At 50.9% G+C, this 23,669-nt stretch overlaps 9 protein-coding genes across 9 annotated transcripts; 6 read left to right on the forward strand and 3 right to left on the reverse strand.

Annotated features, from left to right (window-relative positions):
* Positions 1-94: 94 nt before the first annotated feature.
* Positions 95-1,865, forward strand: CCM_01938 (purine permease, putative; the record flags this gene model as incomplete). Its single annotated transcript, XM_006667092.1, has 2 exons — positions 95-1,387; positions 1,446-1,865. 2 exons carry the CDS (start codon positions 95-97, stop codon positions 1,863-1,865), a joined length of 1,713 nt encoding a protein of 570 aa, XP_006667155.1.
* Positions 1,866-2,988: 1,123 nt separating this feature from the next.
* On the forward strand, positions 2,989-4,970 carry CCM_01939 (glutamyl-tRNA synthetase; the record flags this gene model as incomplete). The annotated part of the gene is made up of 2 exons (XM_006667093.1): positions 2,989-3,383; positions 3,452-4,970. 2 exons carry the CDS (start codon positions 2,989-2,991, stop codon positions 4,968-4,970), a joined length of 1,914 nt encoding a protein of 637 aa, XP_006667156.1.
* A 487-nt stretch (positions 4,971-5,457) lies between these two features.
* On the reverse strand, positions 5,458-7,833 carry CCM_01940 (choline dehydrogenase, putative; the record flags this gene model as incomplete). The annotated part of the gene is made up of 4 exons (XM_006667094.1): positions 5,458-5,669; positions 5,867-5,902; positions 5,965-7,429; positions 7,489-7,833. 4 exons carry the CDS (start codon positions 7,831-7,833, stop codon positions 5,458-5,460), a joined length of 2,058 nt encoding a protein of 685 aa, XP_006667157.1.
* An 821-nt stretch (positions 7,834-8,654) lies between these two features.
* On the reverse strand, positions 8,655-10,511 carry CCM_01941 (monooxygenase, putative; the record flags this gene model as incomplete). Its single annotated transcript, XM_006667095.1, has 4 exons — positions 8,655-9,158; positions 9,282-9,847; positions 9,906-10,284; positions 10,344-10,511. The coding sequence occupies 4 exons, from the start codon at positions 10,509-10,511 to the stop codon at positions 8,655-8,657; spliced, it is 1,617 nt and encodes a 538-aa protein (XP_006667158.1).
* Positions 10,512-11,227: 716 nt separating this feature from the next.
* On the forward strand, positions 11,228-12,451 carry CCM_01942 (alcohol dehydrogenase, putative; the record flags this gene model as incomplete). The annotated part of the gene is made up of 3 exons (XM_006667096.1): positions 11,228-11,499; positions 11,576-11,705; positions 11,789-12,451. 3 exons carry the CDS (start codon positions 11,228-11,230, stop codon positions 12,449-12,451), a joined length of 1,065 nt encoding a protein of 354 aa, XP_006667159.1.
* A 743-nt stretch (positions 12,452-13,194) lies between these two features.
* CCM_01943 (short-chain dehydrogenase, putative) lies at positions 13,195-14,394 on the reverse strand (the record flags this gene model as incomplete). Its single annotated transcript, XM_006667097.1, has 3 exons — positions 13,195-13,494; positions 13,605-13,881; positions 14,108-14,394. The coding sequence occupies 3 exons, from the start codon at positions 14,392-14,394 to the stop codon at positions 13,195-13,197; spliced, it is 864 nt and encodes a 287-aa protein (XP_006667160.1).
* An 847-nt stretch (positions 14,395-15,241) lies between these two features.
* On the forward strand, positions 15,242-17,010 carry CCM_01944 (cytochrome P450, putative; the record flags this gene model as incomplete). Its single annotated transcript, XM_006667098.1, has 4 exons — positions 15,242-15,601; positions 15,664-15,823; positions 15,884-16,510; positions 16,586-17,010. 4 exons carry the CDS (start codon positions 15,242-15,244, stop codon positions 17,008-17,010), a joined length of 1,572 nt encoding a protein of 523 aa, XP_006667161.1.
* Positions 17,011-18,503: 1,493 nt separating this feature from the next.
* Positions 18,504-20,065, forward strand: CCM_01945 (O-methyltransferase, putative; the record flags this gene model as incomplete). Its single annotated transcript, XM_006667099.1, has 5 exons — positions 18,504-18,524; positions 18,582-19,057; positions 19,123-19,304; positions 19,360-19,472; positions 19,535-20,065. The coding sequence occupies 5 exons, from the start codon at positions 18,504-18,506 to the stop codon at positions 20,063-20,065; spliced, it is 1,323 nt and encodes a 440-aa protein (XP_006667162.1).
* A 1,125-nt stretch (positions 20,066-21,190) lies between these two features.
* On the forward strand, positions 21,191-22,508 carry CCM_01946 (polyketide synthase, putative; the record flags this gene model as incomplete). Its single annotated transcript, XM_006667100.1, has 3 exons — positions 21,191-21,723; positions 21,789-22,314; positions 22,377-22,508. The coding sequence occupies 3 exons, from the start codon at positions 21,191-21,193 to the stop codon at positions 22,506-22,508; spliced, it is 1,191 nt and encodes a 396-aa protein (XP_006667163.1).
* Between the last annotated feature and the right edge of the window lie 1,161 nt (positions 22,509-23,669).

Genomic DNA, 23,669 nt, shown 5'->3' on the forward strand with positions numbered 1-23,669 from the left:
GTGGGAGGGTTTGCTTTACGAAAAGAAAATACCATCCTCAGCCGATTTCGTGACATTAGGCGATTTCAATTTTTAACTTGCCATTTTAGACCCCATGGAGGTCAAATCTTCTTCCAACTGCGGCGAGATGCCGTTCGTCCAAGCCCACAGCGAGGAGGTGCATCGGCCCCTCAAATCATTATGGCGCACGAAAACAGCTCGTTCCTGCTCATGCTTGGCTTCCAAAGAAGCATGGCTGGGCGACTACGACTACTGGTACCTAGCCACGCCCAACATCTATCCGTTCAACCGCAAATACAAGGACACCGCAATCCCATTCTACGGCCTGCATGATCGAGTTCCTATCCTTCTGACGCTTCTCTTGGGATTCCAGCATGCCCTGACCGTGGTAGGGTCAATTGTCTCTCCACCGCTGGCCATTGCCGCTGGCGCATTCAATCTCGATGCTGGCCAGGTTGCATACCTCGTTTCGGCGTGTTTCATCACCACCGGCATAGCGACAGCTCTGCAGGTCACGCGGCTGCACATCAAAGGCACGCCATTCTACGTCGGCACTGGGCTCCTCAGCGTTGTCGGTCCTACTTTTGACGTTATACCGATCGCCTTTACCTACACCAACATGCGATACCAAAGAGGCACCTGCCCGGTCGCCGAGGACGGAACCCGCCTGCCGTGTCCAGAGGCGTGGGGAGCGCTACTCGGGTCCATACTCTGCACGGTTTGGGTGCAGATTGCCATGTCCTTGGTGCCGCCCAAGGTTCTACAACGTGCGTTCCCAAAAGTTGTGACGGGGTCCCTGCTGCTGCTGCTCGGCGTCTACCTGGTTCGGCAGGGTATGAACAATTGGGCTGGATCCGTCAACTGCTACAACGGCGAGGGGTTTTATGCGCTCTGCCCAAACATTGATGCCCCCAACGCACTCCCGTGGGCTCACCCGCGGCTGATTGGGCTAGGGTTCAGCGTTTTTGCCAGCATCGTCCTCATTGAGCAGTTTGGCTCGCCGCTGATGAGGTCGGCCGCCATTATGCTTGGACTGGGCGTGGGTTGCATCATTTCAGGCGCCTCTGGCTACTGGGACGCGAAGAACATACATGATGCTCCTCCTGTCACGTTCCTGTGGAGACATAGCTTTCAGCTCAGTGTTGACGGAGCTTTGGTGCTGCCTTTGATCATCATGTTTATTGTTCAAGGCATAAGCTGCATGCCTGACATCCTTGCCACAGCAGAAATCTCGGGCGTCGATATCGAAGGGACCGAGTTTAACTCGCGTATTCAGGGCGGCATTCTCTGTGACGGAATCGGAAGCTTGATCAGCGCACTTGGTACGGCCCTCCCTATGGTGGCACAAGCAGGGAATAACGGCACGATTGTTGTGACTGGGTGCGCAGTAAGTGGACATGGGCCAATCTAATATCACTTATAAGAGGTTGCTAACTATATTCTAGTCGCGCCGTGCTGGCTGGGCAGCATCAGGCTTCTTGATTCTCATGGGCGTGCTAGGAAAATTTGCTGCAATATTCACTGTCATGCCCGCCTCAGTTCTTGGCGGCATGCAGGTGTTCCTCTTCAGCACAATTGCGGTGGCTGGTATTCGAGTTCTTGGAATGATTGAATTCACTCGCCGGAATCGCTTCATACTGATTGTGGCACTGGGTTTTGGATTCATTGACATAGTGACACCAACATGGTTCGATCGCGTCATCGTCTACAAAGGCAGTAGCACCGCCCTCCAGGGTCTACTGGATGGTATTGAGTTGACTATCACGACTCCATTCATTTTGGCTGCGGTTCTCGGAGTCTTTTTCAACTTGGTGCTGCCGAGTGATAAAGCCATGATGGATAACATATTCTTAAAATCCAACTAGAGTTGATTTCTCTACTGTGTTAGAGAATGATGCTAAAACCTCGGACGCACTGAGCCCGAAGACATACATATTGGATTGAAGGGAAAGCGAGATTTGACGAATTATCTATGGCTAATCAGTCGGTCCAAATTTATCGTCGCCAACCAGTGTCTCACCGAAACGTCCCCCAACCCTTCGGCACCGCAAGTGAGGCACAACCTCACTGGTTCTCCCAGTATTGTGAATTGTAGCCACTTATCTGGTCGGCATACTCAGAGCCGGCAGTTGCCCATCCTGTCAGTCCATATAGCAGTATCAAACTCTGCATTTACTTGTCACCACATTCGTCAAGATGATCCTGGAACCACGCCCGAGAGTATCATTGCCATCGTTTCGCGGCGCACGTCTTGTACCTTTCGCGCCATCGAGAGGTACCAAGTCGTGCAGAGCCTGCACAAGGGACGCCAGCATTTGAGCTTGCCCCGTGCATTTCGCCTTATCCCTCAGCACCCACTTCCATTCCTGCCTCTTCGACTCTGGTCGTGCGCTCGGATGGGGCTGGGCGCGACTTCCGAGAGATGGCGCACACCTCGTATGTCCCGCGCCTGTGCCGGTCGCCAAGAAGTGCAGTCCGCACTGGTGCAGAGCTTTTCGATATCAGATAAATGCGCCCGGATCATCGAGCATCTGCGGATCATCGAGAGCTTGGTGGTGGCTATATGGTCAAAAACTAACAGTATTGAGGCTATTCCAAAATTGCTGCGCCAAAGAGCACAATGGGTCGAGGGGAAGATTTTACTTACAGCATTTGCGGCAGAAAAGGGGTGCCTTCGTGCTTAGCCTGTCCACTTCCTCACTGGCGCACCTTTCGCTCATCCACTTGGCATCGTCCACTTTCGTGAGCAGGAGGGGAGTTTGGAATTCTGCCAATTTCTCTGCCGGCAAATAAGGCAATATACTGACTAACAATTAGATGAAGTTTTACTGCCGCTCTAAATTCCAGAATCAAGACGCTGCATCTTACAGTTTTCTCGAGTAGCACAGCCAGGGATCTAAGGTGACTCACCCCGCTTTCTTTCTACAATAGCAGCAGGATTATCTGACTAGCCGAGAACAAAACCTCAATCAAAACAAACCGTTCAAAATGACAAACCCCAAACTTGTCAAGATTCTAGCTGGGCTTGAAACTCCTGATTTCAAGTCCAACGAGCCCGCCTTGCACGAACTCGATCAATTCCTCACTTTGCGTAGCTTCCTCGGCGGCTATAGCTTGGGTGAGATCGATGAGAAAGTTTGGACAGCTCTCCGTCTCAACAAGGTGACTGTCGGAATTGTTCGGCGCAACTTGTTCCGGAATGTCACCAGGTGGTTTAATCATCTCGAATCGACATATCCTGCTCTTCAGCAGGCTGTGGAGGCTAGCGCATTATCGTCCAAAGCAAAGGATGTCGCCAACGTTAGCCAAGCTGGCGGTCGCTACAATATTAAGCTGCAAGATACTGAAAAGGGGGTCGTCACTCGATTCCCACCCGAGCCAAGGTACGGAATACATCTTAGAAGCTGATTCCAATTTCTCCTTCGCTTTTTTTTGACTAACTTCTGACAAGCGGCTATCTGCACATCGGTCATGCTAAAGCGGCTTTTTTAAACGACTACTTTGCGCATGATGCCTTCTCTGGATCCATGATCCTGCGTTTCGATGACACGAACCCGAAAAAAGAGAAGCAAGAGTTTGAGGATTCCATTGTCCACGATCTTAAGCTACTTGGAATTGAGACTCAACGATTGACGTACACGAGCGACTACTTCGAACAACTTTACGAACTGGCCCAGAAGCTCATTTCCGACGGGAATGCTTATGCTGATGACACCGACCCCAAGATCCAAAAGAACGATCGTTACAAGCGTCTCCCCAGTAGCCGCAGGGACCGACCGGCTGCGGAGAGTCTCGAAATCTTCAAGGAGATGAGAGAGGGAACCGAACTCGGGAAGAAACACTGTATTCGTGCTCGAATCGCTTTTGACAGCTCCAACGGCTCTATGCGTGACCCTATCATCTACCGGTTCCCCAGTTGGGATTACGAGGAAGGGCCACAACCCCATCACCGTACAGGTTGGGCGTGGAACATTTACCCTACCTACGACTTTGCTTGCCCTTTGGTTGATTCAATCGAGGGCGTCACGCATGCTCTCAGAACCACTGAATATGCCGATCGCAATGAGCAGTACTACTGGTTCCTTGAGACTCTGAACATGCGCCGTGTTCACCTATGGGACTTTGCAAGAATCAACTTCATCAAGACGTTCTTGTCAAAGAGAAAGCTCACCAAGGTGGTTGACAGTGGCAAGGTTGATGGTTGGGATGACCCTCGGATGCCAACTGTGCGCGGTATTCTGCGACGTGGTCTCACAGTAGATGCCCTTCGCGAGTTCATGTTGAAACAGGGGCCGAGCAGAAACGTTGTTTCGATGGACTGGACCACCCTCTGGGCTACGAACAAGAAGGTCATCGACCCTATTGCGGCTAGACACACTGCTATCGAAACGACGGGCAAGGTGGCTCTTTCTATTGAAGGAGCCGCCCATGCGCCGTGGAATGAAACTCGACCCAAACATCCAAAGAATGCCGACATTGGAAAAAAAGAAGTTGCATTTGCAAACAAGGTCTTCATTGAACAAGTTGATGCTTTGTCTTTCAAAGTAAACGAAGAAATTACGCTTATGGCCTGGGGAAATTTCATCGTCAAGCGCATCGTCCGGTTAGAGGATGGCACCGTTGGTAGCCTAGAAGCGGTACTGAACCCTGGAGGGGACTTCTCCAAGACAAAGAAGGTTCACTGGCTCGCCGCTGAAGGTACTAAGCATTTCGCTATAGAGCTCTGGGACTTCGACTACCTTCTATCTAAAGATAGTTTAGGTAAGGATGACGATTTGGACAAATTTTTGACAACCGTCACTGCCACTATGACCGAAGCTATTGTTGGTGGCGATTGTGAGGGCCTTATTGATGGTGATATCATTCAGCTCGAACGAAAGGGCTATTTCCGAGTCGATAAAGCCATCGGTAAAGGACCCGAGGGCAAGGCAGTTATGTTCAAGATCCCTACTGGTTCGACTAAAGCGTGAGGGGTTTATCAACAAATACTTTGGAAGCTTTCAGCATACATACAAAGTGTCAAATTTCGAAATTCGGAAGGCTAGAAGAATTTGTGGTCGCTATGCTGTCCCATCAGCAGCACCGTTACCCGACAATTTCCTGACCTGGTTCTCCGACTTCGCAAGGTGCCAGCTGGGTAGCGCTCGAGGTTTTTGGCACATATCTAGCGACAGCGAAGCACCCGAAAAGGAAAGGACTTGTGACCACAGTGTGGACTTTTCCTTGGTCATGCCGACTTCGTCAGCTTCGTGCAAGAAAATGCGATGGGACTGTGTCCAGGTTATTGGGCATTTCCACCGAATGATTGTCTTCCTCACCTTGATACAACGCTGCCGATCTGCACATGAAATCTTCATGAGCTAGCCCGCACGACTGTTCTTACATGGTTTGTACATGCGTGGTTTACTGATATACCTTTGGGTCTTTGATCGATCTGTTATATTTTACGGCAACGCATCAGACATTCAGAAAGATTTTGCACAGTTTCTCCCAATTGCTCTCAGCTACCAGCATAGGGCCGACCAGGACCTCGGGAAGACCGAACTCATTAAGACAGGTGACGACGGTAATTCCAATATCCTCGATTGAATGATGGATAGCTTTCCAGGAAAACTTTGTGTCGAGTATGCAATTGCAACCCAACATGGCCTTGTTGGTACAGGCAGACTCTGCGACGGTGGAATTACGCCTTGAAGCTTAAATGGCAGTGGGCCCGGGAGCGTCAAGAGAACGAGCTTCTAAATTTGGCAAGGAAGAAATGTATCTAGGGTGCAGTCTCCCTCACGTACTAGGATATATATAATCATATTCTTCATTATAATACTTTTGAAATAAAAAAAATATCTTTTTTTCTATTAGTACATACCAGTAATATCACTCGCGATTTTTTCTGCAAGTGCATCTGATCATGTGTTAGTACTTAAAACATTTCAATGCCTAAAGTCAGAAGAGATATCAACGTACAGACTGTGCTCATAGGGTGTCCGGGTGGGAGGAACGGAAAGACGGAAGCATCGACGACACGGAGGCCTGACACCCCAAATACCCTGGCGTGGTTGTCGACAACAGCCATCTTGTCGGAATACTTGCCCATGGAGCAGGTACTCGCGGCGTGGAAGATGGTTTGGAAGCTCTGCTTGATAAGCTTCTCAATGTCGGCGTCTGTGTTGATGTCGAGGCCGGGGAACGCCTCCACGTCGTCAACGCGGAACGGCTTCACCTCGGGGCTCAGCCAGAACTCGCGGACGCGCTTGTACGCGGCGACTGCGACCTCGACGTCGGCCGAGTCAGAGAAGAAATTGGGATCTATGACTGGCTGGACGGCGTTGTCGCTCGAGCTGATGGTGACGCTACCGCGAGAACGAGGCATGCACAGCGCGGCGCCCATTGTGGCGTACTGGTGGCCGTCGTTAGGGTCGGAGCCCGAAGTGTTTTGGTAGCCAAGCCAGGCGCTGATGGCGAGGAGCTCAATTTCGGGCCAGTCGGCAGGGTAGCTGGCGAGGGCCTGCAGAGTGCGCTTGGAAAAGCCGCTGCGGAGGTGCTTGGGTAACTTCTCCCAGGCGATGATGTCGTTGGACGGGTTGGTGAGCATACCGGCGCTGCTTTCCTGGTACTGTCGGGTGGCGCTGGCCATGGCGCTGTCGTCGAGTAGAGACGACGTGGTGAGCCCATTGACGCGGTAACTAGGGCCAAAGTAGAGATGGTCCTGCATGCCCTGGCCGACTCCGGGCCTGTCGGCGACGATGGGGATGTTGAACTTGTTCAGTGTCTCTGCGGGGCCGACGCCGGACACCATGAGGAGCTGGGGGGAGGCAAAGGTGCCCGAGGAGACGATGACCTCCTGCCTGGCCGTGAGGTGATAGCGGAGGCCGAGAGTGTCGACCCAAACGCCGGTGGCCTTTTTGTCGGACGAAAAGGTAATCTGCTTGCCCTGCGTCATGACATAGACATTGTAGTTGGGAAGCTGCAGTGCCTTCTTCATGAAAGAGGTCTCGGAAGAGTCGCGCGTCTGCTCCTTGGCCGCGACGGTGGACATGACGTACGATAGACCGCCAACGAGCGAGCCGCTAGCGAACCCGGGGAAGACCTTGAGGCCGAGCGATTGAAGGCCCCTGATGGACCACGACGCGAATGAGTGCGCATAGTTGGTGTAGGTTACCGACAGCGGGCCCGTGCAATTGCCTAAAACGGAGGCATCGTAGGACGGAGTCGAGTTGGCAAAGCGGATGTTATTGTTTGGCGGCGTAAAGCAAATGGCCTTGTTGAAGAAGGGCAGGAATTCGTCAAAGGAGTAGCTTTGGTCGCCGACGGCATCCGCCCAGCGCTGATATGCATCCTTGTTGGCTCGCTGGTAAATCATGTAGTTTCTCGCTGAGGATCCACCCAGGCACTTGCCGCGTGCATAGTGCAACTCGGTGTCATATGCATGCTATCACCACATTATATTAGCAACCTGTATTCTTCTAGGAGAGAGGGCATTCTGCATACCTTTTGCGCGGTGGTCGTATATCCCCAGTCAATCATGGGCTGCCAATCAGCCTTGTTCTTGGAGATGTAGTAGTGATCGAAGAAGGGAACCTGGCTGCGGTTGCCATTGCCGCTCTCGTAGAAGGAGCCGGCCTCGACAACGGCCACGGTGCCGCCCTGCTGCTCGGCGAGACGAGTGGCGACAGTCAGGCCAGCGTTGCCGCCGCCAATAACAATGTAGTCGTAAGTAGTATTGACGCCGGGGACCCCGAAAGAGCTTCCCGAGGGCCGAATGGCAGCTGCTGGATAAGCAAATAGTGCTGCGATGGCGCAAATTGCGGACGTCTTCAAGTTGGAGAGCAGCATCTTTGGAAAAGAACAAGGAAACCCGGAATACACGGCGTCAATGACTCTACACAGACCGCAGCCGATAGACATGATTTATACTCAGCAGCTACCCCGTCATATTCAGCTCGCAAGCTCTAGCGGTTTTATGACAGGGCGTCGCGGGACCGCGACAAAAACCAGAGCAACCCTATGGGGGGGGATTCATCAGCACCCAACACCCCCTTCTGTTATCCACCCTCTCTCCCCCCATATCTCGCTAATTCTCTCACTCCACCAAGCCCATTTGGGGGACTTCGCGTTTCTAGCAGAATTGTTCGTCAGCTATATTATTAAACAGTGTCTCGGCGGGTACCCGAATGCCTTCGTAGTGACTAACTAGTGCCAATCTTTCAGCCGTGGTGCGTGGGGGGACAGGGGCCCATCCCACCTCCCTCGCAGCCTGGTGTGCCGCACTGTCGCACTGACAAGCCCCTAATAATAATAGAGCCTGAGTTCAACGATAAGGCCATCCGGCTTGCTATAATTTGGACGGAGCTGGAAGCGTCAGCAGCCGTAGCTGCGTGCAAGATTGATTGTAATGCATTCATTGCTGGGTAGAGGATAAGAATTTGCTGTGTCGCTACACTAAGTTGCTTTATTATTCGAAGCTGACTATCTTGTTGAAATACGAATGTATCTACGGAGGTCGCCTTCAAAATAAATGCGTTCACGCTATCATCTGGTTCGGGGGTACTACGTAGGGGATACATTAGTATTCGTAAGTCATGAATTTTTGTCGGAGATGAGAAGCAATGAAGATACAATAAGAAATAAGTAATATACAATTCCTAGACGCCCATTCAACTCTTAAGTGCCCCTTTCTCATACAAGATGGTCGTAGCGACAGAGACGCCCGCCAAGAGCGCGACCCATGTTCCGATACTGATAGATTTGCTCGCCAGGGACTCGGCCAGCACCGGCGAGGTGGAAAAGTGCAGGTCATTCCAGGCCACTAATATACTCCTCAGCCAATACTTGTACTGAAAGTCGGGGTACATGGTCGTGTTTCTCTTGGATTTCTCGTCCAAGGCCCACGAGGTGCACCCAGAAGCCCGGACCATGTCCTTGGCCCTCGCTTGCACATCGTCTAGATCCCGCTGCTCGGCGCCCGGTTTCACTCTGGCAACATCGGTGGACTGTTGCAGAAATGACAGTACCGGCACGCTGGAACGTTGGGCCCTGAGAGCTTTGAGGATTGGCTTGATGACGCGCATGGTGTAATTTATCTGGCACTCGGTAATGTACGACACGGAGCCGTGGCCACTCGCGGTGTTGGGGCCCATCATGATGAAGTAGTTGGGGAACTGGGGGGGGCGAGTCCCAAAATATGCGGAAGACGCGCCTTGACTAAACTTTTCCCACTGTGGTTCATCGTTGTTAGCTTCGCGCGAGAGGGGTGGCGGCCGCTTTCGAAATTGTGCACTTACATGGTCAGCGACGCTGACGCCGCCCTGTCCATGCAGGTTCAGTGTCAGGAGCGGCTTCTGAACTTGAAATCCGTTAGCAAGGACAATCGCATCTGCCTCGACGATGCGCCCAGACTTTGTGCGCACGCCCTGTGGGAGGATTTCCTCGATGGGGTCGCTGTACACGAGCTCTACATTGTCGCGCCCGAGACTCTGGAGATAATCAGAGTCCATGACGCGGCGTTTGCAGCCGACCTCGGACTTGGGGACGAGAAAGTCATGGTACTTTTCAGGCGACGCTCTTTTGATGTATGCGCCCTGGTAGTCAGCATACATCTTGCGAAGCGCCGCGCCAGCCTCGGTAGGGAAGCTCTTAAAGTCCATCTCGGCGTAGTAGTTGTGCATGGCGCGGTAGGCACGCATGGCAAAGGGAACCCAGCGCATGATGAGCCTGAAGTTGTCCGTGTATTCGGGGTTTGTGCGCTCAAAGACCCATTGCGCTTGGCGGGCGAACTGGGTAACTTTTTTCACTGCCCCGTCGCCTTGCGTGATGGCTGGGACAATCTGACTGGCGCTGCAGCCGTTGCCTATTGTTGCCGCGGTCAGAGTGTGAGTGAGGAGGGAAGGAATTTCAGAGAGGTATACCTATTACAATGACCTGTTTACCCTGATAGTCGAAGGAGTGGTCCCATTGTGTGCTGTGGAACAAGGCGCCCTGGAAAGACTCGTAGCCCTTGATGTCGCATTCATTGGGCTCAGAGAGAATCCCAACAGCCGAGATGAGAATCTTGCATCGGCGTTGATACGTCTCTGATGTTTTTAAATTCTTAAGATTGACCAACCAGGTCCCGGAATCTTCTTGCCAATATGCAGATTCTACCTTTGTTTCGAATTGAATGTGCTTCTCAATGCCGTATTTTGCCGCGAGGTTTTCAAAGTAGGCAAGAATTTCAGGCTGCAGAGGATACATTCGCGACCAGTTAGGGTTCATGCAAAATGAGTAGGAATAATAATGCGCAACCACCTAGGTGACTATTAGTGGCCCTGCCGGATTGCAATGTTGATGAGAATAAGTTGACTTACATCGACGCCGCATCCCGGGTACGAGTTCACCCACCAGGTTCCTCCAATATGCTCTTCCTTTTCGACGATTTCAAAGCTTCGGTGTCCATGTGTCTTGACGAGCTGCACGGCGAAGCCAAGGCCGGACATGCCAGCCCCAATGATGAGGACATCTGTGTCGAGGTCCATTGTGCCACAGACTGCGCGTGGATCTAGAACGGGTAGGTGAAAGGGCTCGTGAAGGCGTGGGAGGACGGGAACCGACAACAAAAAAAAAGCGAGAAAAGGGAGGGGGAAACAAGTCTGGCAAGACTCTCACAAACAGGTCGCAGCTAATGGTCGAAACTATTTCGAGGCGGCGATCTGGCCTGGGAAGCACCACGTCAGTGGCAACTGCAAGGACCAATATTATCGTGCAAGTTCAAGACGTGGATTTGATAGGCATTCAACCCCCTGGCCCGTCTTGTGGCGCTAGATAAGACTACGATGATAATACACCACAAAGATATGAGAGAAGCAGAAACAAGCAACCAATCTTGTCGAGAGGACCCGGAAACTGCATTGCTGCGAGAGCCGGAACCGAGGATTGGAGGTTGGGGGGTAAGACTAGTAAAACTGGCCCCCACGACCGAAAAAATCAATAATAAAAAATACTAACAAAATGACGCCCCGATGCGAAAACTGGAACGAGCGGTAACTATGGGCATTATCGGGAATGTCCTCAGCCGCAGGGGGGAAATCAGGGCGCCGTGTTCGGTTTGGGGGGATGCGCACAGGGATACCGAGGATGAGTCGATCCTTGGCGATTGCCTACACGGGTCGGTCTCTTTGCAAAAGCTGTCTGGAGCTACAGAGACGAATTAGCAGAGACAAACATTTTTAGAAATTCGATTACAATCAACGAGATGCCTCCTGCGACCACCAAAGCCATTATTGTCGTCGAACTGCACAGGGCCGGTGTCCGCGACGTGCTGCTGCCCAAAGTCCTCCCGGGCTGGCTGCTCGTCCGCGTCAAGGCCGTCGCCATCAACCCGACCGACTGGAAGCATGTCGCCTGGGGTGGTGCTGACATTGGATGCCGCGTCGGTTGCGACTATGCCGGCATCGTGGAGGAGGTGGGCGAGAACGTCTCCGGTTGGAAAATAGGAGAACGCATCGCTGGTTGGGTCCATGGCTCGTAAGTCCGGTGACGCGGCACATCCCTGAGGAGAAAAGGTCAAGAAAAAGGCGAGACGATATTAATTGAAAGCTAGAAACCGTGCCAATCACGAATCAGGCGCGTTTGCAGAACTCGCGATTGCCAAGGCCTGCGTCCAGAGAAAGATTCCCGACAACATGAGTTTTGAAGAGGCAGCGTCGCTTGGCGTCGCCATCATGACCGTCGTACGTTTCCAACCCCTATTTCCCCCGAAAGAGCCCCCCCCCCCCCAGTACACAGACAACAGCGACTTACATTTCGAAATCAGGGCCAAGGCCTGTATAAGCGTCTCAAGATCCCGCTCCCCACGCAACCCGCCGCCGTGCCCTTCCCCGTCCTCATCTACGGTGGCAGCACCTCGACTGGCATGGCCGGCATCCAGCTGGCCAAGCTCTCTGGCCTAATCGTCATTACCACCTGCTCCCCGTCCAATTTTGACCTCGTCAAGACCCTCGGCGCCGACGCCGCGTTCGACTACAACTCGCCCACTTGCGCCGCCGACATCAAGGGCTTCACCAACAACGCGCTGCTTCATGCGTGGGACTGCACCGGTGAAGGCGCGGGCGTCTGCGCGGCAGCCATGTCGGATGACCGCCCGGGCACCTATGGCACCATCATGCCCGCCGACTACGACCTCCTGGTCAAGACAAACCCGCGTGTCACTGGTCAACCGTTTGAGCGTGGGTACGACGCCCAGGGGGAATTTTACTACTGGCTCGGCGAGGACCCAGTGCGACCCGACCCAGCCGAAATGGCATACTACGAGTTCTTTCTGAAGCTCACACAGCCGTTGCTGGAGAGTGGCAGCATCAAGCCGCTGCGGGCAGCGCTCAACAAGACGGGCCGCGGGCTCGAGGGCGTGCTCAAGGGCTTAGAGGAGATGCAAGCGGGCGTGACAGTCAGTGGGGAAAAGTTGGTGTATACAATCTAGCGCATTTGCTTTCCACACAGTAGGGGCTATAAATCCATCGTCGTGCATCTTACCTGGTTACTGTGCTGTTACTCACTTCTATACGTCAACGTATTATCTCTGTGTGGTTTGGATGATTGGATCTGCCACTTTGCATTTGGGAGCCTGATTGTAAGTGTCACAATCGCGAGAGGAGGGGCAGGCATGCTGTGCCGGTAGCCGCCTGCGCACATCAATGTTTCATCGCCTCTGTGCATATGAGTAATAACCTGTCAGGTGAGCTTGTTCAGAATCCGAAAGGATAAGGATGCAAAGTACACCCAGACGTGCCAAAAGTCACTTACGTGGACTACCACGTCATCTAGTCTGTGGCGCAGCTGAACAGTTGCATGCTTCGGCTCACATTTCCGTTTCCAAAGGTTGAGAATTTAGGGTGAATGGTGTGCTGTGCCGGTATACTTGGTACATGAAAGTATTAGCTCCATTGCCTCATATTACGTTTTGGTCAGCCGAAGTGATAGGTCTACGAGTCAATAATATGAGCGTCGCATATAGTGTACAGGCCGGATACAAGCGACACGTAGGATATGAGAATGAGGCAGATCAGGAGACAGAGTGTCTTTTATGTGTTGCATCCTCTGTTTGAGACCTCGTAGGAATGTGATTGCAACCTCAAAAAAAGATCAATTGGGCGTGTAACGACCTTTGCGACCTGTATTAAGCCGGAGTTTGCCAGTAGTTGTTACGGTCAAAAATAACATCGACTACTCCTTAAAGTCGGTACTAATAGCAGTCTCTTCCTGGAGGCTGACCTCCTTGGCCCAGTTCTCGTTCCAGGCCTTGATTCTTCGGAGTGCGTCAGATCCGAGGACCAGGCGAAGGCACTTGCCGGTGAGACTGCCAGCAAGACCCTGTCCGGTGACTGCCTCAAAGATGCGCTGGACGCCCTCGGCGGGGTTGCCAATCTGCTTACCGTGGACAGTCAGGAACTTTCGCACAATGATTCCAACGGGGTCATCGTAGTACTCTGGGACGGCGGACGCGTCGGGGCTCATATCGGACAGCTGCTCGTATCAGTTGTGTTAGCGTAGGTGCTATCGAGGAAAAGAGTGACGGGATGCAACCGGAAATAGACAAGTGGGCAAGGGATTCAGTTTTCAGGTAGATTACTCACGGCGCTGACAAAGTTGGTGCGAAAATTGCCGGGCTCGACGATGAGGATGCGAATGTTTTGGGGAGCGACCTCCTTAGCCAAGGCCTCGGACGCGGCCTCAAGAGCCGCCTTGGAAGCGGCATAGAGGGAGCAGGCAGCCAACGGGTCTCGGGCCGCCACGCTGGAGACATTGACAATGCTCCCCGACTTGTTACCGCGCATGCCTGGGAGAGCTGCCTGCATGACGTACAGGGGGCCGAAGAAGTTGGTGTTGAGCTGGAGGTGGGCGTCCTTGTCGCTAGAGTTTTATCAAGGTTAGCGGAGATTCGTAAAACGGCGTCTACGCTTCCAATCTGTCAAAGCATACGGCCTATGCTATCGGGATCCAGGCGGAAAGGGAAACCGGCAGAGGGGCGGACAAATGCATAGTCTGGGGCGGGGAGGAGGGGGGGGGGGGGCTGAGAGCTAACGGTGAACATGGGAGGAGCTGAATGCAAGAAATCTGAAGACACGGCACAACTTACGTTATCTGCTCACAGGCCGCCAAAATGGAGTATCCTGCATTGTTGACCAGGTAGTCGATGCTGCCGAGGGCCTGGACTTTGGTGGTGATGCTCTCCTTGGACTCGGTCATATCCATCTCGAAGACGGAGCCGCCGGCCTTTTCGATCTGCTTTACGGCAGAGGCTGACTTGGTCTTGCTGCGAACGGAGCCGATAACCCTATGCCCACGCTCGAGGACATGGAGCACCAGTGCTAAGCCGAGGCCATTGGAGGCGCCGGTAATGAGCCAGGTAGGGGTAGTTGACATGATGGCTGTGGAGGCAGGGGCTGTTTTTTCCCTTTTGGCTTTCGTTTTGGCGACTTTCCTAGTAAGAACAGCGAGTATGTGCGAAAGACAATATTTGGTGATGAGCGTACAGATATTGGTTTGTCTCAAGAAGGGGGAAGGAACAGTTACAGAGAGAAGGCGAGTTCTTTAATCATCTCGGCAACGCCCAGCCATCCACGTCGCCCCACATCTCCCCACCTGGCGCTCCCGGGTCAAACCCCCTTAAATCCGGTGCACCCCAGGGTGCGGTCATATCGCGTAGCAGCAACATGTAGATGGACACCTACTGGCATGGGAGTAGGCCAAGTAATCTACTGGACTAGGTCAAAAGGTGCCAGGCCGCCCGTAAAGAGTGCAAACTTAGCCAGATAACTAAACCAAAAACGGTTGGGGAGGAGACCCAACTCGTGGTTGATTGTCTCCTATAAGGGTCAGACGGGGTGTACCTATATAACACTGCGCAGAGTGCATCCGACGTGGCATCTGTACTTGTTAGTGGGATCTGTGCTAGTCACCTTTAGCTCGATTAGCTAGACATTACACGAGCTTTGATTCCCATCACTATTTTCATTGGCTGGGTCAAGTGGCTGACTGTCGTACCAGCTGCACTCCATCCCTTGCCGCGATAGCTCTCGTCTGCGCCGCCGCTAAAAAGCTGAAGCAGCGCTCAGCAGCTGCACAGATGTAACAGCTTCGCAGCTGTATATTAATATAAGATTGGGTTGTTGGATAGTCTCTCCTTTGTAACCTCCCGTTTTATGCAAATAACCCCATCCCCTTCGTAACCACTGCTTGTTCATAACCTCCGTTTTTTCTTCCTATCATTATGTTGGTAGAACCCCTTCGCGATCTGGGAACTGCTCATCCCACCCTCGCCGCCGTTGTGGCGGCGACGGCGGCCACAGTTGTGCTGCTGCTCATCTATACGCACAACCCACTGGCGAAGAGTCACTACCCCTACGTCGGTGTCAACTCCGACCATCGAGTCCTCAAGGGTATCCGCCAGCGCCTGCACTGGTTCAAATATGGCCCTCGGCTCATTCACAGCTCCTTCAACAAGTTTCCTGATGCTATATTTACCCTACCGTCTCTCGATCGCACCTCTATTGTCCTGCCACCGCGCCATCTCCAGGAGATCAGAGACCTGCCCAGGGACATTGCTAGCAACTCCCACGCGACTTCAGATGTAGGCACACCCCAGCCTACCTTTTCTTACAATTAATCCTCGAATCTCTAACTCGTTCGTAGTTTTTCGTGGGCAACTGGACAAGTTTGGATTATGACATATTTGGCCATGCCACCATTGATGCAATCAAAACCCAGTACATTGCCAAGATTGGCCAACAGATTGAACCTGCTGCCAACGAGGCTGCGTATGCCTTTCACAAGCACTTTGGCTCTTACGACGGTGCGCACAATTTATAGCAATCTGTGCAACTTCATGCTAACTACGTGTTTTTACCCACAGAATACACCCCTCTTAAGGCACAGCCGGAGATTCTTCAGCTCGTTTCGCAAATGGTAGCGCGTACCATTGTCGGCACTGACATCTGTCGCGATCCTGAGTGGGTTCCCGCCGTCATTGGCTACGCGCAAAATATCTTTCAGTGCGCCGTCTACCTCAAGCTTGTGCCCGACTTTGCGCGACCGTTTGTCGCCTTCTTCACGCCCTACCGCTGGCGCATCGAGCAGTGCCGCCGCACCATCCGGAGACTGGCCCGCCCCGTCATCCAGCAAAAGATGGCCTGGGCCCAGGACCGTCCCGAATCGTGGAAGGCCCATGTTAAGAGCGAGGAGATGACGACTCTAGAATGGCTGGTGGAGACGTCGAGCCCGGAAGAGTCATCCATCTACATGATCGCGCACCGCCTGACAGGTGTGAGCTTTGGCGCGGCGCACACAACCTCCAACACCATCACCAATGCCCTAATGGACCTGGCGAGCGATTTTGAGCGTTGGGCTCCGCCGCTACGACAGGAAATTCAGGAAGTTCTCGGCGGCGATACCGCCGGCATGACCAACGCCGACTTATCCAAAATGTGGCTTCTCGACAGTTTCTTGAAGGAGTCTCAGAGGTTCCACCCACCGTCGAAGCGTATTACCCCTCCCCGCCCCAAAAGAAACCCCGGAAAATAAAATCCAAGCTAACTACGTACATAAAATTCACTAGTATCTGTCAATCGCAAGATGATGAAGGATCATACACTGTCGACTGGCGATGTCCTCCCCAAAGACGCCCACGTCTGCTTTGCTGGCGTCCCCATGTCCATGTCGGAGGACTACTTTGACAAGAGCGAGGAGTTTGACGGCTTTCGCTTCGAGCGCCTCCGCCGCGAGGGCGAAAAGGATCAAAACGGCCTGCAGTTTACCTCCGCGTACGGCGGCAGCCTGCACTTTGGTCACGGCCGCTACATGTGCCCCGGCCGGTTCATGGGCAGCCTGATCAGCAAGCTGCTCCTAATAGAGATTCTGCAGCGCTACGACTTGAAGCTGAGTTCCGTTGGCCGGCCTGAGAATATCATGTTCTTCGACATGGATATTCCCAACCCCGAGTACGAGATCTTATTCAAGGACAGAGTCGTTGCGACAACGTAGTCAGCCTAGTTCAGGTAGACAGGGGACATGGGCGGGATCCACCTGTGTTTTCGCAGATCTACAAAAATGTCTATCATGCCAAAGTTGATCCTATGGTGATATCGCTCATCTCCCGCGTCTCAGTATGTGCATGCCGATATTTAGAGTTTACTCGGTACCCCGAAAGACTGTACGCGTCGTGGTACTTCGTACCTAGGGTTACGCCGACTAGCTGTGATGGGCTGGCTCGGAGGGCTCCAGCGACAACCAGCGCTGCTACCACCCTTGCATACGGCCAAAATCCCCTACTAGTAGCACGAGAGGAGGAAAAGAGGGCTATCTGCCATCCATCTCGCTTCAGTAGAGGGGCGGCGCCCGTGCCCCGCCTCAGCCTGAACTAGACCGGAGTGGGGTTAAAATTGAATTCTTCACATACCCCTCCTCCCGGCGCTGCTCGTGTCGCGCACCATGCGGGCGTCCACGTGCGCCTCCCTGCGCGTACTTACTGGTAGTAATCCCGAGCCCCGAGTAACCGCGGGTCGGTGCTTACCCCGGCCGCACCCCTGTCGATAACAGATTTCCACAACCCTTTCCCGAGAATTTCTTGGACGACCCCGCGTTGACGGCTGTCCCGTGCCGTGCCCCGCCCGTTGGGGCGTTATCCGGCCCCACAGTGCTCAAATTGTGGCGCTGTCTCGTTGCGCCTCCAAGGCCCCCCCACGTCCGAGTCTCGATAGCTACCTAGGTGTCCCTTAAACCCTTAAACCCTTAAACGAGGCTGCCAACCGTTGAGGGGAGGGGGGGGGGGGTAGCCTCGGGTTGCTACCTACCTATGTAATCTCTGCCTCGGCGACATATGTGTTTCTTATCTTCTATTGTTGTCTTGGCTGAATCCTTTCCTTGCCACTCTGGTTCCAGCTTGTTCGGGTTAGCGTTCGAAGTTAAACGATGTGCGCCCAAACCTGGAGGGTCATTCCTACGCTAAGCACTGCGCCGAACTCGTCTTCCACGCACATCGGGCATCGGCCCTGGCCGCGAATCTTCAGCCTCAGATGCACGCACTGGCTGTGGGGTCTTACTTCCCGTGGATAATCGACACGGTGAACTTGGCGCTGAATGTTAGCGCCAAGCCGGTACGATAACCCATTCATGATACCGCCTCATGTCCAGAAATAAACAGATGGTTTGGTGTGTGTCATAGCTACGCCACGTTCACTTACAAGGATGACAGCCAGTTATACAGCATGCTTACTTACTTTACAGAAAGACCTACTAAAATGCAAGTAAACTAGGTTTACATCTGTTCGAACTTATGGGAAGCTAAATCACACAGCAGCATTCGAGTATTTTGGCTCTCGTAGTAATTAGAATAGCACGCTGAAAGGGGTAGTAAGAGCAAGCCACTCACATTTTCTCTTTCCACAAACATTTCTGCAAACAACAACTGAACAAGCCTTTTTTTTGCTCATTTCAGAGTTACAATCTCGCAACTTTCCCAAACTCACCACACAACCATGGCTATCCCCAAGCGTCAAGTAAGGAATACTATACACGTTTCATTACTGGATGTTTCATACTAAGAGACCGGATAGTCTTTGATCCTTGCCACTGCGCGAGAGGCTCTCAAGCATGCTGAGAGACTGGTGAGCTATCTCGAGGAGAAAGACCTCCAGGAGCCCGACTTCTCCGCCAGCTCTGCTCCGCACCCAGAGAACAGCGACTACGATGCCATTCGAAACGACCTAAACCAGGCCGCCAACGATCTCAGCCTGCTGGCCACGGGTCCCCTACAATGGATCCGAACCTTTTGCTGTTGCCACCACGACCTTGCCGCCTGGCAAGTTGCTCTGCGCTTTAAATACTTCACCATTGTGCCACTGGATCGCCCCATCTCCGTCAAGGAAATGGCCAGTAAGGCCCAGATGGACGAAGACCGCCTGCGCCGTGTCATGAAGTTTCTCACTACACAGCGCTGCTTCCAGGAGATTGACGACGATCGCTTCGAACACACAGCTCTGTCTGCTTTTATTGCCAGTAACAAGGACATTGAGCAGTGTTTTGCCTTTGAGTAAGCTCTCTCTGATGTTTGCTCTCGAACCGATTTTTGTTCTTTGGTTGACTCGTGGCTTTCAGGGCGGACGAAATGTTTGAGGCGGCTTCATTGACTGCCACATCTATCCAAAAGACTCCCTATTTGTCCGAGGCCAAGGACAGCGCGTTTAACCTGCGCTTCGGAACCTCCCCGTATACTTGGTATGCCGAAAACCCTGAGCGTGGCGCGCGATTCGCCTCAGCGATGGCTGGTTATGTCCAGAGTAAGTCAACCTATGCTACTTTTTCTCGTAGCTTATTAATAATTGATATTCACAGTGAACCGTGACACCGAGGAGTTGACGGAACGGTTCCCTTGGGCCAGTCTAGGCGGCAAGAAGGTCGTTGATGTCGGCGGTGGAAGCGGACATGTGTCTATCCACCTGGCCACTGTGAGTTCACTCCCCGGGAGATGTCGGCTTTTTATTGCATTGCAGCTCACACCAATTGATAGAAATTCCCCAGCCTCAGCTTCCTCGTTCAAGACGTGAACAGCGTCATGCTAGAGGAGGGCCCCAGACGGCCCGACTACGCCCCGGTCCGGGACCGCGTCTCATTTATGCAGTACAGCTTCTATGAGCCGCAGCCCATCACAGACGCGGGGCTTTTTTTCCTGCGCCAGGTCATTCACAATTGTCCTGACGAGGTCTGCGTCAAGATCTTTAAGTCTTTTGTGCCCGCCATGGAGAAGTCTGCCCTCGGCACTAACCTGCTGATCAACGACATGCTGCTCCCGCCGCCTAACCAGGAGCTCAAGGTGGAAGAGTACCACTTGAGACAGATTGACATTCATATGCTCAATGGCTACGCTGCCAAGCAGCGAACTCTTGTAGAGTTTGAGACTCTGCTCCAGGCCGCAGACCCCCGCTTCGAAGTGAGTGCTGCTTTACGCGAGTCTAAGGACTATGCTAACGCACAACAGGTTGTTCACGTTCATGGAAAGGGAATTATGGGCCTGATAGAAGTCAAACTGCTTCGATACTGAAAATTTACGGCTGCAACTATCACGTAGGTTAGCTGAATTGAAGCCACATACGTCTAAGATAACACCTGGAACGCTTATTACATATATTTTGGAATATTTTAGCCACTCATATTATACATGCGAGAATATATTAAGTTGAGCCATTTTTGTTTTTTATATTAGATTAATATGACGCCTTGTAAGCTGCGGCATCAATTCTTGCCCGTACGACTGTAAACGGGAGATGGGGGTGGGGAGCCAGATTGACGAAATCTTGGTCGCGAACTTGAGTCTTGCCGTATCATCTCTAAATTCGGTCATTTTCGGGCAAAGGAATTAATGAGATAGTCATCATCATTTTCCTGAATCGCTATCTCATGGCGGGTATACCAACCGACGCCACATCTACGGTCGAAGTCCTCAAGTAATCCCGAGGGATACGTTGCGTCATGAGAGCAAAGGGCTCCAGAGGAATCCTGCAAATGCCCTGTCCGATAGACGATCCGCATTAGTATCACCGTCTTAGCCGTCTTACTACATTATTATATCTTTTGATCCATCTGCATTGCTCACACCCCCCCCCCCCCTTCCTCCCCTACCTCCGAGTTCCGATTGCCGTTGTCAATTCAGGCTAAAGAGGCCGCTCCACGATTGCACTTATACGGACGTTACGCGACACAGCCAATGAATCATTAACACGTGGCGCGGGTGTGAGACCTCTGTGTATTGCTTTTCTTGTTTCGACTACTGCAAGACGATTACAGCTGAGCACTGCGGTAGGGTCTTGACCGGCCGAGAAGGGTGCATGAAAGTGCAATCGCGTCAAACTCAATGTATAGATAGTTGTAAATGTGATTAGTCTACTTTTCTCCAATTGCAGCCTGATATGTCCATACTCAAGGACTCACGAGGCTAACTGAGTGTCCCTTTCCTTGAAGTACATTTCTGTTCCCTAGTTCTTGGGCACAGCTGACTCGAGAGCGAAATCCTCACTTCATCATTATACATTATTTTTTTCATCTTCAGATTTCAAGTCTCCCGAATTGTCTCTTTACTACGAATTATCGAAGCTTAAGCAACATAACTCAATCACACCCCACGTCAGATTCTCCAGCACAGTGCCCGGATCTGATAGCCATCGTGGGCATGGGTATGCCACATGCCACATCTTCTGTCCAAGTCTTCCACATACTAACAAGCAACACAGGATGTCGGTGGCCAGGCGGCGTCAGAAGCCCTTCGCAACTCTGGGACTTGCTGAGGGAAAAGAGAGATAGCTGGTCCGAGTTCAAAAAAGACCGCATCAATGTCGATGGGTTCTACCACCCGAATGGCAAGCGACCGGGGAGCATGTACACAAGGGGCGGGCATGTACTTGAGGAAGACACACGCGACTTCGATAACGGCTTTTTCGGCATCACAGCAACTGAGGCAATGGCCTTGGACCCTAGTCAGCGAAAGCTGCTGGAAGTCACATATGAAGCTGTCGAGGCTGCTGGAGAGCCTCTCGAAAGGTTCTTTGGCTCAAGGACTAGAGTTTTTGTTGGAAACTTCAACAATGAGCACCAACTCATGCAATATAGGGACCCCGATCACACCTTACCGTATGTTGTGACGGGTGGGGGCCCTACTATTCTCAGCAACCGCATCAACTACGTCTTTAACCTCCAAGGACCTAGGTAAGGCTCTTTCCGCCCGATGCTCAAAGCCTGCCTACCATCCATGCTGACATTTGGCCTGCCAGCTTAATGGTTGACACTGCCTGCTCCGCGTCCATGTATGCTCTGCACTTGGCCGTGACCGCCATCCGAAATGATGACTGCGACGCCGCCATCGTCGCAGGGGCCAATGTGATCCTGGGCCCAGACAACCAACTCTTCACAACAAAGCTCGGCGCCGTCTCACCCACGTCGCGCTGCCACACATTTGACGCCGCCGCCGACGGTTACTCCCGCGCCGAGGGTTTCGGCGCCATATACCTTAAGAAGCTCTCGGATGCCGTGGCCGCCGGCGACCCCATCCGCGCCGTCATCCGTGGCACCTCCTTCAATGCCAACGGTCAAACGGGCGGCATCTCGCATCCTAGCCCTGACGGCCAAGAGGCTGTCATCAGACAAGCTTACAAGGCCGCGGGTGGCCTGAACCCAGACAAAACTGGTTATGCCGAGTGTCACGGCACGGGTACCCCTGTTGGTGATCCGATTGAAGTCTCAGCCATCGGTCGCGTCTTCTCCACGGGTCGCCAAAATGATCCGCTGTTAATTGGCTCGGTATGATTTACCACACCAGCACCTGTCACTGAAACGACGCTAATAAAACGTGACTGTTGTAGATCAAACCCAACTTGGGACATAGCGAAGCCGCCAGTGCCCTGTCTCAAATCATGAAAACCATCTTATCCATAGAACATGGAGAGATTCCTGCCACGATCGGAATTCAGAAATTCAACCCTTCTATCGATTAGGCACATAGTTTAAAAGGAGTTACTAATAACCTAAAGAGGAGTTAAAAAGTCTAAAGGTAGTAAGTATTTATTATAGGTCCTCTATATATACTAAATCTAACCTTAAGTATACTTATAGTTAAGTATATACTAAGTAGTACTAATATAAAGAAATACCTATTAAAGCTTTTAATTATATTTTAATATATATTAATACTTTTTAAAAATTAACCTTTTTAATCTTTTTTTTAAAAAAGGTAAAAAAGATATAATTAAAGACTTATTTTAATATATACTTTTTAACTTTTATACTAAAGTTTAATCTACCTTTTTTTAAAAAAGGTAAATATAGTTAAAGACTTATTTTAATATATATCTTTTAGTTTTTATATTAAAGTTTAGCTTACCTTTTTTTAAAAAAGGTAAATATAATTAAAGATTATTTTAATATATACTTTTAGTTTTATATTAAAGTTTAGCTTATCTTTTTTTTAAGAAAGGTAAATATAGTTAAAAACTTATTCTAATATATATCTTTTAGTTTTTATATTAAAATTTAACTTACTTTTCTTTTAAAAAAGGTAGATATAGTTAAAGACTTATTCTAATATATACTTTTTAACTTTTATATTAAAGTTTAGCCTACTTTTCTTTTAAGAAAAGTAGATATAATTAAAGACTTATTCTAGTATATACTTTTTAACTTTTATATTAAAGTTTAGTTTACTTTTCTTTTAAAAAAGGTAAATATAGTTAAAGATTTATTCTAATATATACCTTTTAGCTTTTATATTAAAGTTTAGCTTACCTTTCTTTTAAAAAAAGTAAAGAAAATATAATTAAAAACTTATTCTAATATATACCCTTTAATTCTTATATTAAAGTTTAACTTACCTTTCTTTTAAAAAGGTTAAAGAAAATATAATTAAAAACTTATTTTAATATATACTCTTTAGCTTTTATACTAAAGTTTAGCTTACCTTTCTCCTAAAAAAGGTAAATATAGTTAAAGGCTTAATTTAGTATATTTTTACTAAAAAAGCCCTCTTAGCTTTTCTTCTAAGAAGGATAAATATTCTAAAACTTATCTTAGTATATACCTTTTAACTTTTATACTAAAGATTAGCCTTCTTAGCCTTTTACCTAAGAAGGTTAGATATTCTAGAGCTTATTCTAGTATAT

Source organism: Cordyceps militaris (genome assembly GCF_000225605.1).
Source record: "Cordyceps militaris CM01 unplaced genomic scaffold CCM_S00002, whole genome shotgun sequence".
In the NCBI taxonomy this organism is placed as follows: domain Eukaryota; kingdom Fungi; phylum Ascomycota; class Sordariomycetes; order Hypocreales; family Cordycipitaceae; genus Cordyceps; species Cordyceps militaris.